The following is a 16,117-nucleotide window of genomic DNA, read 5'->3' as shown; positions in this document are numbered from 1 at the left end:
TATTTTGTATGCCATAAAATTCACCCATATGCAGACCGTTGAGTTTGAAGAAACTTATACAGTTGTGCAACAATCACCACAATCTAGTTTTAGAACATTTCCATCACCAAAATGTTCTCTCTTGTCCATTTGTGGTCAGTCCCTGTCCCTACCCCTAGCCCCAGGCAATTGCTAATCTGTTTTCTGTCTTGATAGTTTTGCCTTTTCTAGAAATTTTGTATCAGTGGAATCATACACACTTTAGTCTTCTAGACCTGGCTTCTTTCATTTATCATAGTGTTTTGAGGTTTAGCAGTGTTGCATGTATCAATAATTTGTTCTTTTTTATTATAAAGTAGTATTCCATTCGTTGTCTGGATATACTACATTTCGTTTATGTGTTTCTTTTTTTTTTTTTTTTTTAAAGATTGGCACCTGAGCTAACAATTGTGGCCAATGTTTTTTTTTTTTTCTGCTTTATCTCCCCAAATTCCCCCGGTACATAGTTGTATATCTTAGTTGCAGGTCCTTCTAGTTGTGGCATATGGGACGCCGCCTCAACGTGGCCTGATGAGCGGTGCCGTGTCCGTGCCCAGGATCCGAACCAGCGAAACCCTGGGCCGCTGCAGCGGAGCGTGCAAACTTAACCACTTGGCCACGGGGCTGGCCCCTGTCTGTTTCTTGGTTGACAGGACATTTGGATTTTTTTGCAGTTTTTGCTGTTAGGAACAGTGGTTTCCCTGTCTTTGTGGAGACATTTCTCTTGGGTCGACACCTAGGACCCATGTGACTTGGCCATATGGCTGGTGCATAGTCAACTTTTTAAGAAACTGCTAAACTGTTTTCCAAAGTGGCCGCACCATTTTACATTCCCACAGCAGTTTAAGGTGCCCAGTTTCTTTACCTCCTCATCAGCACCTGACATTGTCAGATTTCTGTATTTTAGATGTCCTCATGGGTGGTGAACCATGCTTCTGCACTTCATGCTTTTATTTCTTGTGAGGACCTGAAAGTGTTTACATACCCTCATATGCTTTTGTCCCCCCTTTTACAGAGCAGAAGGCAGTAGCACTGTAAGTGGAGCATCTGATGTCTGACCCGGGATCCTCAGATGAGTCATCGAGCCTCGAGCCCTCGTATGGCAGTTGGAGTCCCAGCGACCTGCTTTTGTTCTGACTCTTGGCTCCCTGTGACTCAGGGTCCTCTTTGTCTTCGTAGCCTTGTTAAGAGTGGTGGTTTTGATATTTGTAGAATGATCATTCTTATCCTCTCTAGAATTTTACCTGATGAAATCTGGTTGTTTTCTGCAGAGCTGTGGCTGTGTCTTGGGGAGCTGACCCTCTGCTCCTTAATTGCCATGCGTAGGCCTTGGCTGGCTCAGGCCTGGCTCCCGAGCCCTGTGCCACCATGTGTCATCCTGTCAAAGGGGGTAGATACTTGCCTCTCCAGAGCCTTGAGGGGTAGTTAAGTGAGGTGACTTGTCTAAAACAGCTGGCACTTAGTAAATATTTAATACACTGTAGAGTACTTCTCCAATAGGATTGTGAAAGGCTGATTACCTGCTGGCATGTGGATAGTAACACTATGCATTTGATTTGTTCTCCTTCATGACAGTGAGACAGGAAGACATTCTTAAATTTATTCACAGACTTAAAGCAATCAGCCTTGGTCTCTTGCAGTAGCCATTCCTTGGTCTGCAGCAGATTCCGCAGTAGCGCTTTCACAGCTGTGCATGTCTTGTCTCTGTGTCTTGACTTTCTTCAAGAAGACCGGTCATGTTTCTCAGAGCCACTGTGTGGTTTTATTTGCATCTCTCTTCAGTTTGTCCACTATAGTAGAATAAAATTGTCATTGTTTCTGTTCCAAATTGGAAGCTCCCAAAGTGTTCTTCAGGCTGTCGGTAAGATTTGCGTTCTAGAGAGCTCCATTTTAGATCAATCTACAATCATTTTTTATACTAAATAAGTCCTTGCTTTTGTTTCTTTCACCCACACTGTTTTGAAGTTTCTTTCTTTTTTTTTTAAGATTGCCCCTGAGCTGCATCTGTTGCCAATCTTCCTTTTTTTCCCCTTTTCTCCAAAGGCCCCCAGTACGTGGTTGTATATTCTAGCTGTAGGTCCTTCTAGCTCTGCTATGTGGGACGTCTCCTCAGCATGGCCTGATGAGCGGTGCTAGGTCCGTGCCCAGGATCCGAACTGCCAAACCTCTGGGCTGCTGAAGTGGAGCATGCGAACTCAACCACTTAGCCATGGGGCCGGCCCCCAGATTTGAAATTTCTTTGAAGACTGGTGGAACTTATAGAGATACTTAGCTAACAAAAGGCACTTACTCTCGGGCACATCTCTTCCATTGTCACTGTGTGATGTGTTTCTGCTCTAACAGAAGGTTTCAGCTACCTCTGGTACCTCTCACTAGACAGCATTACAGCGTTCAGTTTATTTCATGGCAAGAGTCAATTCTAGTACAGGTGGTTGTCTGTGAAATGGTTATTTTCTCTGAAATGATTCTTGGCCATGTTGAGTTTCTAAATGTTAAAGAGAACACAGTTTTTGGATCTGTGGAAATCTCATCTTGGTACCATGCTGCTGCACAGAACATGGGAAGAGCTAAAATGTTGAGGTAACTTCAGAAAATAAAATCACCACCAGCAAGGAGCTGTTTAAAATAACTGGAAAAATTATAAATCACGCAACTGGAGGAGTGTGCTAGTGAATATATGTTGTGAAAGCTACTTGAGGTCCTAAACACTCGTGTGTCCTGGGCTGCAGAAGAGGAGATGGAGGAGGGAGAATGTCACCTGGGAAGTTGAATAATTCTTGTCATTTTAGGGCTTGATTTGGGAGGCTTGAAGGACCGGAGTTGTTAGATGCGGGGAAGGCCTTCCAGCCTCTCTAACTCTAGCCCTTAGTTTACGTGTGAGAATATGGAGGCCCTGGGAGGCTTTAGGGCATAGGCCAGAGCCCAGATCTGTTCCCCACTCCACCCCCCTTTTTTTTCTCTTTTTTCAACTCTGCCTGGGGAGCGCCCCACAGTAGGCTGTGAGGCAGAGCGGCTTTGAGTTCTGCGTGAGGAGAAATGAGTCAGCCTGGTCTTTGTTGGGTTGTAGGCCATGTTGGAAAGAAGGTCTGAGAGACTCAGGAGGCCCCTACAAGGCCATCCCTTGTGGCCTAGCACCACCTCCAGAGTGAGGGCCTTTTCCAGGTTTCCAGAGAACCGTCCCCTCCTGGCTTGGTTGGGTGTGGACTGAGCCAGATTTTCAGGGCTCAGTCATTCCAAAGAGCAGGCAGAGACTTCAGGGTGAGGCAGCTGGGTGTCTGCAAGGGTTGACATGAAATTTTGGTTTTCATATTAGTGAGTTTTACAAGGCACAGATCATTTGAGGTTTTGTGATACTTGTCACAAACCAAGCAACTATGACATGAAAATGTTGCTGTTGTTTTGTAATCAAATATAATTATGACCAGATAACTAGGCATTTTATTTTGGAATACAGTAAAGGTACTCTCACAAATGCCTTTCCTTCAGTCTGTGCAGATATTTTCTTTTGGGTAAGGAAGATTAGCCCTGAGCTAATACACCTGTTGGCACTCTTCCTCTTTTTTTGCTTGAGGAAGATTAGCCCTGAGCTAACGTCTGTGCCAGTCTTCCTCTGTTTTGTAGGTGGGATGCTGCCACAGCATGGCTTGATTAGTGGTATAGGTCTGTGGTATAGGATCCGAACCCACAAACCTGGCCTACCGAAGTAGAGCATGCTGAACGTAACCACTGGGGCACAGGGTCTGCCCCTGTGCAGATGTTTTTTCGTGTATGTGTTATTACTTTTTCTAAAATGCAGGGCTGCTTTCCATGTTTATACATAATTCGTACGTTGATGTATTGCAAATTTAGGGTTAAGTGAAGTTTTTCTACAGTTTCTCTGACTTGGCTGTTTGCTTACAGGCTGAATCAAACCACCTCCACCCCCAGAACAGTGTTGATAAAACTAATGCTGAACTTGGATTAGGAAAGGTTTGCTTCCCCAGAACTTTCTGTACTGTTGGCAGGGCAGAGTGAGTGGGAATGTTATAGTTTAAGAAAAAAGCTGCTTATGTTTTCTCTGCAACGCAGCTGACAAATACAGAAGGATAGTGTCCAAAATGAGCAGGTGAAAACCAAAGGTAAGTACTGAGCTGCTTCAGACTTGTAGAAGGTGCCCTTCCTTCCCTCCCAGCAAAATGAAAGGTGTTGGAGAGAAGGCACTGGATATTACTCCTGCATTGCTAATCCTGGCATACTTTGAGTCTTTATTCGAGATTGTCACTGACTTGGTCAACAATAGCATTACCCAATATAGAGCATCAGATTATAATAAGACAAATCTAAACGATGCTGAACTATCTTCCAAGAAAGGATTACTGATATATCACTGTGCATGTATAGCTTGGGTGCATGTGCATGCAAACACACACACACACTCACTCACACTCTATGTCGTTGGCCTTTGACCTCCAAGCAGGAGAGGTTTCGGCCAAGGCCTGCTATGTGACCGCTGTCTCCTGTCTTGGAGGGAAGCTGCAGGCACTGTTTCCAGAGCTAGCACTATTTGCCTCTGCCTCTGCCTCACACTCCCAGAGACCTGCCCTGTGCATGGTGCAAAGTTGTTGTCATCATGAGCCATCCTAGGGAGAGGCCCAGTGGAAAAAGTGGAGGTGGAGCAAACTGGGGTCCAGAATGGAAGGCGAAAGAGATGTTTTTTTGTTTAATTTTGCTTAACTTCACTTTCTCTTTTTTGAGAGCTACTGTGATCCTGATGGAGTTCCAGATAATAGAAGAGAGGAAATCTAATTTGTTGCTACAGGACGCCTCACTCCTGTGTTCAAATTCTTAAACAGGAAGGGGAGAGAAGGGTAGAATAAGCATGAGTGATTGGTGTAGATTTTGAACATGTATTTGTAATTTCTCAGTTTTTAATTTTTTGTATCAGCCCTATTTTGTGATCATGCACGTTACAGAGAAGAGAGGGGGACGTAGTATAAATATATGTGATCATCGGTATTCTCATTACTGGTCTTTCAAATTATCTTACAATAATCTGGAGGGTGAGCCACATCATTTACATGAGGATTAAGAATAATGTAATATCTCTATGCTATTCTTGGTGGCGCTTTTCCTGTGAAAAACTATTACTAGCATATTTGGAAATGCTTATTTTTTTTTAAAGACAGTTATAGTAAATCTTAATATCAGAAATAATTCAAAATCAAAATAAAGTAGCTATTTTAACAGTAGCTCAGTAGAAGGAGTTCGTTTGTCAAGAGCATTTATTTCCCAAGCAATTTTCCAATTCTAGTTTTTTTTAGCAAGAGAAATGTTAATCTGTTGTGGATGGACCCTTTTTCTTCTCTTTTTCCGAGAACGCATGCGGTTTCCATTAACTTCTCCCTCTACAGAAGTTTGCAGATGGCCGCAGCTGATGCCTGTAGGTCATCTGTGCTCTTAGAATTAAATTGAAATCGTAAAGTACATTTCTTCCCCTCTGTAAGTCTTTCACAACATTGAATTCATATTCCAATAGGTGGATTGAAATCCTGTCTTCACCCTGATTAGCTTTTTCACCTTGGACAAACTAGCCTGTGTAAGCCTCAGTTTTCTGCGTCTATAAAATAGTAACTGAAAGCATTGAGCAAAGAGCTGCCACTGAGTCATTGCTCACCAACATTAGTTACTCATCATGGGCTTTTCCAGTACCATTATCAGAGTTTAAAGTCATTTGTCGCCTGTGGGTGTATTATGAGAACAGAAGGAGTTTTGAGAACCAATAGGATAGACTAAGAAATGCAGCCACAGGAAGGATGGCCATCAAGACGCATGTTTGGGACATCAGCCTGGCATGTATGGGCCAGCGGAAGTGTCCCCAGCATTGAGACCAGGGAGGCAGCCCACTTACTTCTCTGGCAGGTTCCAGCCACACCTACAGGTGCACCTGTCTCCCAAGCTGACCCAGGAATCTGCTCTGTGCGGCCACTCTGCCCCAGGCAAATACTGCCTTGGGTTCTGTTGGAAGTTTCCACTAGGCTCCTCCAAAGAGAGTTTTAGTTGAAGTCATCAAAGCTGTTTTATTGATTTGGGTTCAGGCCTTAGTTAAAGTGATCTCAATTCGCAAAAGGTCTGGCCATCCAGAAGTACAGTGCTTGCTGGTGTTCTGAGCACTAGAATTCCAGGAAGCTTTCAAAAACAAGTGTTGAGATATTGTCTCCACCCCCAGTAACTATGGAGGTCTGATTTTACAGTTACTATTATTATGTAGCACTGGCTCAGAATAGGTAGTAAGTTTCCTGAGGTGCTGACTTAACTAATGGAAATCCACTTAGACGCTGAAGAAGTGGGCCCAGTGTTTGTCTCAACTATGAGTAATGTGTTATGTATGATTTAAAAAGGCTGCTCAGAACGTCCTTATGTAAATCAAGGATCGATCTTTTTTAGAAAGAAGGTTTTATAGATAACCGTAACATTATTTGATAATCAGACATCATTTTCAAGTAGTTAAAGGGTCGTTGGACAAAAACCAGTGGACTGACTTTGGCTTCCTAATTGCTAAGGATTGAAACTTCACATGCCCTCTAAATTATGAGTGTGCTTGCATTTTTTATGGGAAAGAAATTATTTCTTTAGGTAGGATAATTTTCATGTCAAATGTTATATTAGCCAGCTAGCTCTATCAGATCATGCAGGTTGCCACTTGTACTCACCTGATCCCTACTTTTTCCCTGTGAAGTTTATTTTAAGTAAGGATTAAGGAATGAGAGAGAAAGTGGGATGGGAATGAGGGGAATGAATCATGAGAAAACACTCCTGGTCATTTTCATTCGACCTTGGCATTCTTGGAATATTCTTAACCTCTGTTGACAGAGAGCAGCAGTTGAGTGCAGGATCATGCACAGTAAGGGGCAATGTGGGCCCTGAGGAGGCCTCTGCAATGTTCTCCCCCTCTTCTCCCAGCCGATGCTCTACCTCTCCATGAGTGGTGAGAGTGACTGGAAGGATTTGACAGGTCAAGGGGGCGCCCCTCAGCCGATAGCCACAGCTGTTTGCAGATGTGTGTTCCTGTGACTCGTGTATGCAGACTCACTGTCCCAGGCGGTGTGTGTTCCGGGCCAGGAATATGCGGCCTGCCACACCAGTGGGGCCTGTTGACCAGTTTGTCTGCCAGTGTGTCTCTGAACGGAGGGAGAATGTTGGTAGGGAGAACAGTTTTATTGCTTTCTTCTCCAAATAGAGGAAATACTCAAGGGTGGTGGGAGAGAAGGGGATAAATATAGCATTTCCGTTTTCCTGCCCATTCTACTCTTTTCCACAGTGTATTTCACTTCATAAGATGGGTTTTTGTCCTATCAACTTCAGCTAAAAATAATTCCATACTGTTTCTTTCAGATTGGCCCGCTTATCACTTATGTACTTACTATTATTATTATTTTCTTATTCAGAAACTTTTGTACAGGGACGTATAAGATGCTCCTAAGATCCTTGTCTTCTGGACATGGTACCTGTGCTGTGGCTTCTGCCTGGGACGTCCTTTGAGTAGCTGGCAGGGGCAGTCTTGGTGTCCTGGCTATAGATGGTCAGAAAACTCTAGAGATTCTGACTAATTTGTGCGTGCTCTTATTTTTTCCATGACCTGCTTCTGAGCAGGGCCGTTCTGTAGGCTTGTCACCCTGCCCCTTCCAGCCTTCCGTCAATGAGTACTGTCAGCCCACAGCACTCAGACATGGCTCCAGAGTCTGTTCGTCGTCCACAGCAACAGTGCCAGATGCCGTCCAGTCCCTTGTCCTGCCAAGAAGGGGTCTGTCATGAGTCTGTAAAGCAGAGCCAGCACACTGGCAAAAATTGCCTCATTAGGAGATGGAAAGGGAAGGCAAGATGGGTTGCCTTAGGATATTGTACACGGTATGCCTGTTTACCAGATTGAGGTTTTTCATTATGTAGAATGGCAAAATGATTAAGTTGATACTGATTTTAACAAATAAAACCTAACTTTGAGGTTTGGCAGGTAAGTGGCTTGTATTAGATTTTGTTACATGAACTAAACATAAGAATTTCCCTAGTTCCCCATTTCCTAATTGTTCAGAGTGTCCATTATCGTGCTTAGTCTAGTGCCTGGTCCGGGTTTGCCCACTACAAAGGTCCTATGTTTGTAGGGCAGTGGACTCCCTGCGTTCCCAGGCCCCCCACTGCCCCCACCCGCAACACGCAGTAATAAGTAAGCTACTTGTGGTTACTGGCTAATAGGGTCGTGACCCGGTATGAACTCTGTAATGAGGAAAGAGCAGATTTATTTGCTCCGCCTGTGTGCCTCCCTCCCCCTCTGCTCCTTTATTATCTTTAAGAGGAAATTGAATAGCAAAATTCTGCATTCTTATAATGTTAATGGCCTGATGTCATCTTTTCCACTCTGGAGTCAAGAAAGTAACAGGGACAACCAAAACACAGATTTAATGCTTGGTAGCTGCCCCGGGCTTCAGCAGTAGGCTTGGTGCATGTGTATATATGGATTTTTAACAGCTTGTGTAAGGTGTAATGTACGTACCATAAAATTCAGTGTCCTCTTCACTGGTTTTCAGTAAATTTGCCAAGTTGTGCAGTCATTGCCAGAATCCAAATTTAGAACATTTCCATTATCCCAGAAAGATCCCTGGTGCCCATTAGCAGTCACTCCTCATTTCCCTCCTCTCCCCAGCCCTAGGCAACCAGTAATCTATTTTCTTTTTCTATAGGTTTGCCTGTTCTGGAAATTTCATATCAATGGAATCATATAATATATGATCTTACCGCATTCACCTTGTTTCACTCAGCATAATGTTTCTGACATTCATCCATGTTGTAGCACGTATCAGCAGTTTGTTCCTTTTTATTCCTGAATAGTATTCCATTGTATGGATATACCACATTTTGTCTGTCTTCTTACCAGTTGATGGACGTTTGGGTTGTTTCCAGTTTGGGGCTGTCATGAATAATGTTGCTATAAAGACTCACACAGGTCTTTGTGTTTATGTGTTTTCAGTTCTCTTGGGCAGATACCTAGGAGTCAAATAGGAAATTTATATTTAACTTTTTAAGAAACTTCCAACTTGTTTTCCAAAATGGCTGCCCCATATTGCATTCCCACCAGTGATGTATGAGGGTTTCAGTTTCTCCACATCCTTCCCACAGGCTGTATAGAAGGAATAACCTTAACCTTTGACTCTTCTTTGATTTTTTTTTTTTCTGCTTTATCTCCCCACATCCCCCCGGTACATAGTTGTATATCTTAGTTGCAGGTCCTTCTAGTTGTGGCATGTGGGATGTGGCCTGATGAGCGGTGCCATGTCCGTGCCCAGGATGCGAACTGGCGAAACACTGGGCCGCCGGAGCGGAGCGCGCAAACTTAACCACTCAGCCATGGGGCTGGCCCCTCTTCTTTGATATTTTTATGCACAAAAGAAAGCTGGGAACTATTTTAAGTTTTTTGCAATTTTTCAAGAATTGTTAACATATTTAAAAAGTTGTAGTCATTGTACTCTATCCTGTCTAATCTCTAGGTTCTGCCACCAGTCATGCTTGCAATAGTTTGACAAATTCCATTTAATTATGTTTCTTTTTTGTAGACTTGATAATAAATTATGGAGGATGTATGTGTGTATGTGATGTTTATTATCTAAAGATTAAATTAGTTTACCTTGAGAAGCGGTTTTTTGGTACTTTTTTTTAGTTTCTTTGTTATTCAAACCAAAGGTTCTAAGTTTATATTTCTGATTATACACATTGTTTTAATATAGAGCAGGCGTGCGTGTATCTATAGAACTATGTTTTATGGTGCTTTAAATAATTAAATGGTAAAGTTTCTAGTTTATAGAATTGAATAGCTTTTCAGGGTTCTTTATTAAAAATGCAACTAGGAATATTTGTATGAATCTGGGCTATTTCCAAAGGCCTCACAGAAGTTGTACAGGAAGAATTTATCACATCATTTGATATGGCGGGGACTACTGTGCCTTTAAAGACCAAATGATAAAAGTTGCTCATTATTTGTGTTTATTCTAGAATTTGCAAGTATGTTTTATTTTGGCAGTGAGCTTATCAAATAAAGTTATATTTCTAAATAAGTCATACACTCAGTCACAACTGAGCACTCTGGTAAAATAGATCTTTTATCATGGGTGAGGTTCATGACCACTCTTTGGATGTGAGCAGAAGCATGAGTCTGAGAACACTTGTTGCAGGCGCATTTGTCTTGTGAATCTGTGCTTGTCCAAGGTAAAGATAATATTCTTCAGGCAGGTACCCCACCTACCAAGAGGAAAGGATAAGAGGCACCCCAGTGCCAAGTGACAGAAGTCCCCGGGAGGGAAGTAGCAGCAGAAGTGATCTTATGATCTGATAGCTGAAGAGATAATCTCAACTGTATACAGTTTGCATGAATTAGTCTGGCCTCCATAGGCACTTTGTCATGTAGGGGCAGTATGGCATAAAAGAGAGGTTCTCAGAGGCAGAATCGCCTCCATGGGAGTGATATGGGTGTCACAGTGATTGGGGGTGGTCCTGGCCTTTAGTGGGCTGAGTCCAGGAACATTATGCCTGCAATGCACAGCACTTTCTAGCAAGGCAAGGAATTACGCCACCTCCCGCACAGCCTTCACATGCCTGCTGGAGAGTTATACGGGTGAAAAACCTGTGTCTAATATTTGAGCTTAGAACCTAACTCTTCTATATGCATGATTTTAATATTTACTGAATTTCCTAGAAATACGACTGCAAGGTAAATCTGGGAAGATTGTGTTTTGTTGAATTTTTCCTAGAGTTGTTTGCCATTTCAGAAAATCTTATCATCAGTGGGAATGCTTTTGTGTCCAACTGCACAGTACACCTGCTTCCATTTGTGTTAACAGCTGTGTGTCTATTGGGATTCTCCAGGCCTCTCATTGCTTCATTATGTCTTATAGGGTGTTCAGGCTTGTAAATACTGAAATCTATATTAATGCATTCTGACTCACTTTCCTTCTAATTCTCCTTTATGTTACAGACGGGGCACTCTGTTAAGGTCCCCCCTCCCATTATATGTATTATGTGTATTAGAGTATCTAAGAATTTCATTTCAAGGTAGTTTTAAAAGTGAAGCATTGTTTCTGATACCACAAGTTCCCTTAGCTCCAGGTTATGACAGGCTTTTGGTCCATGTTACTGAAATGTTAAATTCATGTGTATGTGAAAGGAAGTGGCAGAGGTGACGGGAGGCAGCTCTCAGAGGATGCAGGTGGAGCAGCGCTTCCAGGTAATCATGGGGGGTGGGGTACTCCATGTCGTTGAGCTGTGCTCAGTTTCTGTAAATTGATTCTCTAATGGGTTCTGTACTGTTGCCTAGGATTCAGCCTTCTGCACTTGGCGCCTTCGCCACCGCAGAATCCTCCCTGTCACCACACACCCTCTCACTGGCCACGCTGGGGTGTGAAGAGGCTAGCCCCAGAATTCTGAGAAGAGACGTGGTTGAGAGGTATAGGGCAGAGATGAGAGTGAAGAGTCAAGCTCTTGGACCTCATGATTACAATACCGAGTCCTTCAGTGGTGGTGCGTAGATGCAGACATTAAGTCATTGTACTGGTCTCAGCTTTCCCGGCGTTTGCCCTTTTGTCTGCGTGTGTTCTTGCTGAGGAACCGTGCCCCTGATGCGCACTGGAGCAGCCCCTTTCGAAGTTGCTGTTTTCTCGGCAGGGCAGTTCTTCGGAGCCCTTCTCCCATGTGCTGCATTTCCCCCACCCCCGCTCTCTCAGTGCCCGCCTGGGCTCTAGGGTACCTGCCATCCGTTCGTCACTCCTTCACCCCTGGGTTTGAGAGATGACGCATTTTACTGGCTCCTGACAATTTCCACACCAATTAAAGTTTGTAGATTTACCAATAATGATTGTTCTCCTTCTTCCATTTGTTACTGATATTTTGGACATTTGAGTGTTTATAAGTACCTTTGCCAGCAACTTATCAGGGACACAGGAGGGAAAAAGTTGATTCAGCCATGTCATGGAAGCTGCTGAGAAAGGTTTACTCAGGGGCAGGAGATTGAAATTCATTTGAATTTGGTTTCATCTGTAATAACCAAGTCCACTATTAATATAAAAACTTGAGTTTCCACTCTGTCTTGGATTTGCCTTTGAGAGTTGCTGGTAGGCCCGACAGAGCTGATCTGGTAGGCTGCCTGGGGGCCTTGCTCAGATTGTGGGAATCTCGATCGGGCACAGAGTGGACTGCGCAGCCATGTTGTGTTCCCAGTTTCTGCACAGAGTAGTTTCTTTTGTTTTCTGGGGTAGCTCCTTTCTTGTGTGTTTATTTCAGGTCAGCATATTTAACCCCCCTTTTAGTTTCAGAAAACGAACTTGAGTGGCCAGCCCTGTGGTGAGTGGTTAGGTTCGCGGGCTCCACTTCGGTGGCCCAGGTTCAGATCGTGGGTGCACAACTACACCACTCATCAGCCATGCTGTGGCTTCGACCCACATGCAAATTAGAGGAAGATGGACACAGATGTTAACTCAGGGATAATCTTCCTCACCAAAAAAAAACCCCAAAAAAAAACCAAAGAAAAAAACGCAACTCGAGCCAAGAAAATTAATGTTTTTTTCTCGTTATAAAAGTGATACTATTAGAGAAAATACAGGAAGATATAAAGAAGAAAATTGAAAGCTACAAGTAATCTGGTCATCTAGAGAACAGCTTGTACTCATTTTTGGTGTTTGTTCTTTAAGTCTTTTAGTGAAAGTAATTATTGAAAAAGAATGAGAGTTTTATATTTGTAACTTCTGTTTTGTGACTTCAAAGGTGGTTCATTCAGGCTACTTTTAATTTTTTTTTAATTAATTGGATTCATTGATTTTGAAATTCCCCCTCTTTGGAAAGATCTGTACCTTTCGTAAAAAATAACTTGATTGACAGTGAATACTGGAATTCAGTGTCTGACCACGGCTAGAGCCCTGGCTTTCCTGGGGACTTGTATACCTTATGAAATCCGTTTGAAAACAATCTCCTGGGTACTGCAGTAAACTTTTGTCAGTGCCAACTGCAGTCTGATCTCGTGATCTCATGAATGGATCAGGTGACGAGGGCTTGTGGATTACTTCTTTTACCTTTGACTTTGTGTAACTGTTCATGTAAAAAGTAGCAGCAACTGTGCTGTGTTTCCTCTTCCTCTCTCGCCGTGAATCAAACTGACGTCATTTCAAGATCTGAGGGTACACTACCAGCTCACCGCATGACTTGTGTATTGAGCTTGTAGTCATAATGTAGATATTATAGAAGATGAGCCTCTGTTCAGCTGTTATTGGTGGGGGTATTTCTGTTCTCCTTGAAGAGTTATGCTGAAATTGATACTCCCAACTCATTTCTAAGGAATATGCAGTTACACAGCCGTCTCCTGTTTTCTGGCTTTTATTAAAATGCAAATAGTCTTAACTTCAAAGTAGCATAATCAAATCTTGAAAGGGGTTATAACTCTCATGCTTTGCCTCTTCTTTGGTGTTTTTGTTTTTATCGTCCTGCCTGGCTGGGTTTCCTGGCCGTCTTGCTCTCTGTGTTGGTGAAAGCCCCTCCAGGCAAGGCTGGTCCCAGGCTAGTGGGAAGTCTGGTGTTTGTAGTGTCAGGTTCACCCCTGGGGTGTGCAGGTACACACACCCCACGGGCCCGGTTGTGTTACCACAGAAAGTGCATATCAAATACAAATTTGTGTGGGTGAAGGACATTAATTATTTTTGGCAATTAAAAGATTTCTCTGCATTTACCTGTATTTACTTAAATGAAATGGAGTCAGTGCATCTCTCTACTTTTGCTCTTCAGGCATCTGCTCTTTTTAGTTTAAAAAGAACATCATGAAACTTAAGTAGGCTCCATTCTCTCACAGACATCCAATAGCAGAACATATTCTGGTTGGGTGTGCTACACATGTTCCCATAATGCCAGAACATGATGTCACGTAGGTCTTCATTTTAATGTGAGAAGGGAATAAGTCCCTCAGAGCAATTTTTATAGAAACTAATGCCTGATTAAAAACCCACCATCCTGGGACTGCCCAGTGGCACAGCGGTTAAGTGCACACATTCTGCTTCAGCAGCCTGGGGTTCGCCAGTTCGGATCCCGGGTGCAGACATGGCACTGCTTGGCAAGCCATGCTGTGGTAGGTGTCCCACATATAAAGTAGAGGAAGATGGGCACGGATGTTAGCTCAGGGCCAGTCTTCCTCACCAAAAAGAAGAGGAAGATTGGTAGCAGATGTTAGCTCAGAGCTAATCTTCCGCAAAACAAAAAAAATTGCCATCCATCAAAGGCCAGAGCACAGCTCTGTGCCAGTGCCCTGACAGTGGCCAGTTGGTGGAGCATGAGGTCAGAGCTGCACGCTCGTTGAAGATGAAAGGGACTGTTGGATTTCACTCCCATGAGGAACCGAACAGTTGTTAAAGCTTACCTGTGCACCTTAAAGCCTCTTCCAGCCCAACTCCTGGAGGGTGGGAGAATATTATTGGAGATTCTCAGATGGGAAGGAGATCCATTGGTGGATCATGTCGTTTTAGGTTCACTCCTGGAAGTATATCTCAATTCAGACAAGTGAACATCATCTGCTCCCCCATCTTTCATCTTGTCCCGGCTATCTGGAGGATTATCCTATTTGTGGACCGTATGCCACAGCTGAGGGGCTTTGATGTTCCACAGCCCCCACCCCTTCTTTTGATTACACGTGTTTCTGCTAAAGATGTCTTTTTCCAGTGTTTACAGGGAACATGAATAAGTTGCTCAGACCCCTGTAGCTTTTTGTACTTTGTGGTTTCTCTCATTCTGTTGTATTAACCATAACATGGAAAGGGGCCTGATCAGAAGGCACATGTCTTAGGATGTCAAACTAACACTGGGTGACCCAGAAGCCCTCCACCGTGACTCGGAGTAGTCCTGGAAACACTCTTGGTCGTGTGTTCGAGAATACTCCACTAGTTCTGACTAGCCAAGGCCAACTGCTCAGGGCGTGCCTCCCTTTTCAGGTCACACCTCCTGGAGCTGTAGGTACACCTCCTGGCCCTCCTGGGGTACTGGGACCAGGCGAGCGTTCTGCAGGTGCAGGGGAGCCGTTCTGGGCCTGATGGTGAGTCTGGCCCTGCGCACCTCATCAGAAAGCCTGTCCCTTCAGGACCAGAGTGGGCTTCTGCCTCCAGGGAAACAGGGCGGGTCCTGCAGCACCGTTTTTAAAACATGCCTTGCAGGTACGTTTTCAGTTAAGTTCTACCATTCAAAGGTGTTTCTGTGACAAAAGCAACAGGGTGACATTGAGAGATGTTTTCCTCTGTCCTTTGGAGGACCAGCGAAAGACAGCGATGTGTCTTGAGTGTCCAGTGGGACTAGTCAGCAGAGCTGGTGTGCTCTCAGCAGACTCTCTGCTCTGTAGGTCGCTCTGAGGCCCAAGACTTCATTTGGGCACATTTCAGTAGTACCAGAGGCTAGTTATTTATAACTAGTAAATAAACGTGTTATTTAGGGATAAATACACGTTCACTGAAACAAATTGGTAAATACATGACTGAATCAAGTCAGGGCAGAGTGATTTGTAGTTGTTTCCACTTCTTTGCCTTTACTCTGTGATGAAGTAGCCTTATTGCTGATTTTATAGGAGGTACCATCCTGAGAGCTTCTCAGAGGTCTTTACTGACTAGGGATGTGTGTGTATGTGTGTGTGTAAGGGGCATAAGGATTTTCCTAATATTGTGCCAAGTGCTAGAACACTAGCGTTCATTTTAGAATGGCTGTTTTTAGGATGCCCATGTTATTCTCAGGAGATTTCAACTTGAAACAGTGCAGTAGGAAGCACATAAGCACATCTGTGTGGTTTGGGGGAAGGTGCTGGCAACTTCAGCCAACACAGATAGCTAAGAATAGCCCCTCTGCCATGTGCTCTTAATCTCTGAGGCAGTTCCTTACCACTGGGTCATGGAGCCCAGAGGTTGGCGTAATTGAGGTGCCAGCTTAGAGTGTCCTCATTTCACCCTTTCTTCCTTCTTTTGATACTTTTGTTCTTCTTTCTGGTGCTAGTCTTTCCCCCTGCTGTCAGTTCAGGTGCCTGGTGCCCTGCGAGTGCCCAGCACGTCTCTCCATTCTCGTGTCATAC

The 16,117-nt window shown here is 43.8% G+C and overlaps 1 protein-coding gene across 28 annotated transcripts in view; it reads left to right on the top strand.

Annotated features, from left to right (window-relative positions):
- The window catches only part of AOPEP (aminopeptidase O (putative)), a 377,169-nt gene that overhangs the window by 267,505 nt on the left and 93,547 nt on the right, over window positions 1-16,117 (top strand). Inside the window, exon 14 of one of the 28 annotated variants that reach the window (XM_023627662.2) lies at window positions 1,034-2,630. The exons of the other annotated variants lie outside the window; for them this stretch is intronic. Within the exon in view, the coding sequence (XP_023483430.1) occupies window positions 1,034-1,048 (15 nt within the window). The 3' untranslated portion in view covers window positions 1,049-2,630. Of the gene's footprint in view, window positions 1-1,033; window positions 2,631-16,117 lie in introns of those variants that run through there. 28 annotated transcript variants of the gene reach the window in all.

Source organism: Equus caballus, chromosome 23 (assembly GCF_041296265.1).
Source record: "Equus caballus isolate H_3958 breed thoroughbred chromosome 23, TB-T2T, whole genome shotgun sequence".
Taxonomy (NCBI): Eukaryota; Metazoa; Chordata; class Mammalia; order Perissodactyla; family Equidae; genus Equus; species Equus caballus.
The sequence above is the reverse complement of the archived record's forward strand: the minus strand, read 5'-3'. Positions and strand labels throughout refer to the sequence as shown.